Consider the following 5,036-nt stretch of genomic DNA (forward strand, 5'->3'; position numbering starts at 1 on the left):
GGCCACCTTAAAGAAGATCAAAAAGCATTCTCCTCCAACACAGAAAAGGGCAGGCCTAGTTTAAGTAGTGCAACACACAAAACTCCAGATTAGCATACAGGCTCTCTGCCCCTTTGCTATGAGGCAAATTGACTTTAACTTTTGTTTTTAGTTCACTTACATGCATTGCTCAGCTGACTTCCCTAAAGAGACTTGCATAATGAGGAAGGAAGGCGATAAGAAAAGACCCATATACCACACCTTACTTTGGAGGAGAAAAAAAAAGGTTTATTTTTTTTTCCTTAAGAGAAGAAACAGAAGTTAGGGAAACACATTTTTTACAACCCACATTAACTTGCAGTTGGTCCTAACCCTTTTGGGAACAGGTGTTAAAAATGCTGGTTCTACCAGATGGAAGGTGTTCACCACCCCAGCTAGAATGTACATGGATGCTTGAAGACGGTATGGTTTTCCCTGAGAAGTGTAAGACAAGTTTGCTGCTAGCTATCTTTCCAGCAGCCCCTCCCCCTTCACTCTGGAGGGTGTCTCAACTATGCAGCTAGGCAGCACTGCAGCACTTGGACCCTGCCTCTTCTCCCTCCAAATAAACCCCTTTTCTCAACCACTTGGGCTCTCCAAGTCTGCATGGCCCTGGAACCAGAACAGCCCACTAGGAGCAGACCGGTACAAACACAAACTTCCACAACTGGATATGGGAGCGCGCCTTCTAGGCACCTTAACCTGTAGGGTCAAACTACGTAAAGTGCTTTTAATTCCAAGAGATAAACATAAATAAGCAATTTATAACCAAGAAGGATAAATACATAGGTACAAACAGCTCCAACAAGATGACCTCGGGCTGGGCTGGACAGGCAGGGCACTTCTTCCCCATCACATTCTTAGTCATCTGATTCATGCCTATTTTTATCTGCAGTCCTGACTAAAGGTCACACTCTGAGACTGAAGCTTTCCAATGACCACAGCTTAAACAACCTCCTCCAGTTTACCAGTCAGCTTTCAGATAACTGAGGCTTAACAAAACCCTCCTTTCTCTAAATTTAAGTGAGCATACTCACTCTGGGACAGTTAAAGCTGTGACTTTTGATACTACCCACATTGCTCCTGTTGGTCAAAGGCCTCAAAGCCTCTAAGGAGACAAAGCTCTGCTGGCTGACAGGAGGGAGATGACTTAAGTTCCTAGTTGGGGGGTGAGGATGGGGGCTCCAAAGAGGAAATGTGGACCTCGATTCTATCTGTAGAGGGACCAGAGGGAGCATCACAAGTCAGGATTTAAGAATGGTTAATTCTATATAACAGTGGGACACCTAGAGAAACCAACACAGAAATTCAAAACAAAGCTTGGCAATCATTAGTAGAAAAGAAATACATACTTGTTTTATTGACAACACCAGGCTTAAATTTGTATTAAACAAGTAAGCCTGTGAATAGCACCATGGTTATGACTCTAGCCTGAATTCCCAAACCACTTTACAATTTAGTAAGTCACTGGGGGGTCAAATGTCTTAGATCTACCTGCGATACAAAATCAGACTGGAAAATTAAGCCTGCATAGTTGTGAATCTGATTTGCCTCACTACAGCCAGTGCATGCGCAGCCGGTTCTGTCTCTAGTACTGGTCATGACAAAGTTCTAAAAAGCTGTAAGAAATAGATTTTAACTACAAGTTGCAAATCTTTTCAAAAGGGTATGGAAAAACTAAATCAGAGCCTTCCCTCTTTTATATTCAAAGAAATAGACTTTCTGTAAAAATATATACAATTTTTACAGACAAATACATTTTATATGTTGTTTCTCTTAAAAATTGAGGCTTTTCAGTTTTGTAACTAATTAGTGGAAGCTTAGTCAAGTACTTTTGGCCATTACTAGGCTAATAAACTTAAGAATCATCCAAACCAAGCCGAAGTAGACAGGCCTACACATCCTGAGCACGTGGGCTTTGTCAACAAGCACACCTGGGAGCTCGCGGGCGCGCGCCTCCCTTCACATTCTCGTGCACTCCTGCGGCTTCCAGTCACAGTTTCTTACTTGCAGCTCACATCCATTTGCACAGGTCACCGTCTTTGTTAGTGCTTCTTTGCAACACTACAGCGAGTGGTGGATTCTGCGTATTTATTGAGCTCTATGACTAGCCTGACGACTGGCCACTCCGTTCAGGACAAGGAAATCAAGTCTGTCCATCTGACCACTTCCATCCAATCTACAAGTCCTCCTCCATGGCCTCCCAAAGTCTGCTGAGTGAAAACTTTGCTTCTTTCAGATAGTAACTCTTCAAGAGGGAACACTTTCCCCATGTATTTATTCTTGTTGGCCACAATCCTGTAGCCACTTGCTTTATTTCTGGCTATGTTGCTAGAGTGGAACTCCTGGATTGTTAAAAGCCGGGGCAGCTTCAAGTCCAACTTCATAAATACACTGGTTTTCACAGAAGCACGCAGTTTGGTGGCTGGAGTTAAGAGACACCTAGCACTCCCAAGGCTATCTTATCAGATAGGCCAGCCCAGCCCCCACTCCAGCCACACCCGCGAAGGCCAGCAGCACATTTCTGATGCCGCCTTCTAGGTCCTGCACGTGGAAGAACTCCACAAACCCATCCTAGAAAACAAAAGAAAAGCACATTTTTCAAGTATGGGTTTCTGCCGTTGTGACACTAATACAGAGAAAGGATGAATTAAAATATCCCCCGAAACAATGGCGAACTAACTATCAAATATTCCCGGGATGCAAAGATGCAAGAGCCGTGTCTGGAGTTTCCGGTGAGTTAGACTAGCTCACAGCTGTACCGCACAGGGTGAACAAGAATTGAGGGCCCCATCAGACAAACGCTACCACTCTTCAGAGCCCCCGGAAGCATCTCTCCCGTGGGTCAGTGTTTCCTAATGAGGTTGAGCACACTTCACACCAGAGCTCTTTGGGTATTAAAACATATAAGCTGCAGGCTCTACCCGTCTCCATTGGATTAAAATGAGGGCCTACAGGGAATGTAAATTTAGTCATCGCAGGGGTCCCTTCTTCAAGGTTTCAAATCCACTGCTCTGAAGATCACCCAACTGACTTAGAAGAACCTACAGAATACAAGACCTTCTGGTACAGTTCAAGACCTCTATACCACTTTTTCTTTGGACCCTCCCCCCCTTACAACGTCCAACGGTAAGCAACCAGAGTTACATAGATCTAGAACCGGGAGCTTTGTAAAAACCTTTAGCTGCCTCCACCTTCGCTAAGTCCTGCACCCCATTTCCACTCCACGGCCCCTTTAAACCGTAAGGCAAACTTACCCAGCCTCTTTGTTTGACAAGCCAGTCCCGTTTTGATCGGACAAGAACATCTGTGATACTTTCTGCTAATGGTTCGATGCAGTTTTCCTGGTTTATGCTCTTCAAATGTTTGGCCACATAGGCACCGAAAGAAATAAGAGTCACAATCCTGCCCCAGTTTGTTACGCCATCTTTGAAAACATGGACCATCACTCGAGAAAAAGATTTGACATCGTCTTCGTTTTTAATGTCCAGTTTCCGAAGCATGCCTGAGAGGGAGAAAAGCACGCAACCTCAAGGCCTCCTTTGTCTGCTGCAGCCGGCCATGACCCCTGCCCACCCACGGCGAGGGGACTCGGCTCTGCCGGCTCTGGAGCGCTCAGGCGGACCCCACGCCGACATTGACATCCCACCCTTTCCGGCTTTTGAACCCAACTGCCAGATGGGCGGAAACAATGACTCACGGCCAGAACACGCCGGGTGCGGAGCCAGCTCGCCCGGGCTCTTCCCGCACGGCCCGGCCCGCCCCGCCCCGGGCGCCGCTTACCCTGGAAGGCCGTCTCGTGGTTGCGCTGCACCCCGTCGCCCACGCGCCGCAGGGTCTCCAGCGCCCTCCGGCCCGAGGCGCCAGCCTCGCCCAGCGGCTTCGCGTCCTTGGCGCCGGCCGCCTGCTCCCGCAGGTAGCGCGAGATGATCTCCAGCGACTGGCGGTACAGCTCGTCCTCCTCCTCCTCCTCGGCCGACGGCGGCGTGGAGGGCAGCGAGCCGTCGGCGGCCGCCGGGTTCCCGCGCTCCCGCAGGGGCAGCACGGCCGGCCGCTTGCCGAGCGCCTCGGGCTCGCAGCCGTCCAGCTCCTCCTCACCGGGCATGATGGCGGCGGCCGGCGCGGCCAGCTCCCCCCGCGGCACGGCCAGGAGGCCGGGCGCCCGCAGCAGCCGCCTCTCGGGCGACGCGGTGACGTCGGGGTCCTCCGCGCCCACGGGCGGCGGCCGAGCGACCACCCGCGCGCCGGGCAGCAGGGCGGCCTCCCCTCCCCCCTCGCGCCGCGCCTTGGCCTCCTCGGCCATCAGGCGCGCCCCCGCCGGAGAACCGCCGGCCGCGCCGAGGCTGGCGCCGCCGCAGTACAGGTTCAGGCCGATCACCGCGTTTTTCCGCAGGCCAAACATGATCGGACGCCGCAGGAGAGGGGACGAGAGCGGGGCAGGCCACGACTCCAGACTCGAGGCTGGCGGAAGTCAGGAGTGGGCCAGGCTGGAACCGGCCGCCGCCTTAGGGCCGCTCTGACGCAAGCGGGGTCTTACCGTAAAAGGGAAAGGGGCGTGGTTTCCGGCGAGCCGCGCCGGACGTGGACCGCGGCTCTTCCGGCCCGGCTGCGCACGCCGGCTACATAACGACCCGACTGGCGGCGCGCGCGTTCCTTCCGCCCTGTGCGCCTCTGCTCCGGGTCCCTGCTTGTGCCAGGGTTTGATGTCCAGGCTGTCCCGGACATTAGCTAGTCCTGCCTTAGCCTTTCTCGTGCTGGCATGACAGGCTTGCCCCATGCGCTTCGTTTTTAAACCATGCCACTTTTTAAATTATTATTATTATTAGTGGTTGTGTGCCTCCATGTGGGTGCTGGGAGTCGAACCCGAGTCCTGAAAGAGCAGCCGGGGCTCTTAACCGCCCAGGCATCTCTCCAGCCCTTCCCTGAACCACACCTAACTCGAAACCATTGATTCACTTAGAAATAGAGGGAAAAGGAACGGGGAGGATAGAAGATTTGAGTAAATAGGAGCACGCTAT

The 5,036-nt window shown here is 51.8% G+C and overlaps 1 protein-coding gene across 2 annotated transcripts; it reads right to left on the bottom strand.

Annotated features, from left to right (window-relative positions):
• Positions 1 to 245: 245 nt before the first annotated feature.
• Positions 246 to 4,518, bottom strand: Mcl1 (MCL1 apoptosis regulator, BCL2 family member). 2 transcript variants are annotated; one of them, XM_075978141.1, is made up of 3 exons: positions 3,802 to 4,511; positions 3,276 to 3,523; positions 246 to 2,592 (listed from the first exon to the last, which is right to left on the bottom strand). In XM_075978141.1, exons 1-3 carry the CDS (start codon positions 4,418 to 4,420, stop codon positions 2,476 to 2,478), a joined length of 984 nt encoding a protein of 327 aa, XP_075834256.1. In that variant the 5' UTR covers positions 4,421 to 4,511; the 3' UTR covers positions 246 to 2,475. The 2 variants fall into 2 exon arrangements, with proteins under 2 accessions (XP_075834256.1, XP_075834257.1); XM_075978142.1 differs by lacking the exon at positions 3,276 to 3,523 and having other exon boundaries at positions 1,349 to 2,592; positions 3,802 to 4,518.
• Positions 4,519 to 5,036: the final 518 nt, after the last annotated feature.

This window comes from Microtus pennsylvanicus, chromosome 7 (assembly GCF_037038515.1).
Source record: "Microtus pennsylvanicus isolate mMicPen1 chromosome 7, mMicPen1.hap1, whole genome shotgun sequence".
Lineage (NCBI taxonomy): Eukaryota > Metazoa > Chordata > Mammalia > Rodentia > Cricetidae > Microtus > Microtus pennsylvanicus.

Bases quoted from the DNA above. Each gene is read 5' to 3' on its own strand.
- Mcl1 (XM_075978141.1), bottom strand. From the start codon at position 4,420: ATGTTTGGCCTGCGGAAAAACGCGGTGATCGGCCTGAACCTGTACTGC. The intron at 3,524-3,801 runs GTAAGCGGCGCC...TCTCCCTCTCAG, and splicing joins CCACGAGACGGCCTTCCAGG to GCATGCTTCGGAAACTGGAC. The intron at 2,593-3,275 runs GTAAGTTTGCCT...TTTGTTTTCTAG, and splicing joins TTGTCAAACAAAGAGGCTGG to GATGGGTTTGTGGAGTTCTT.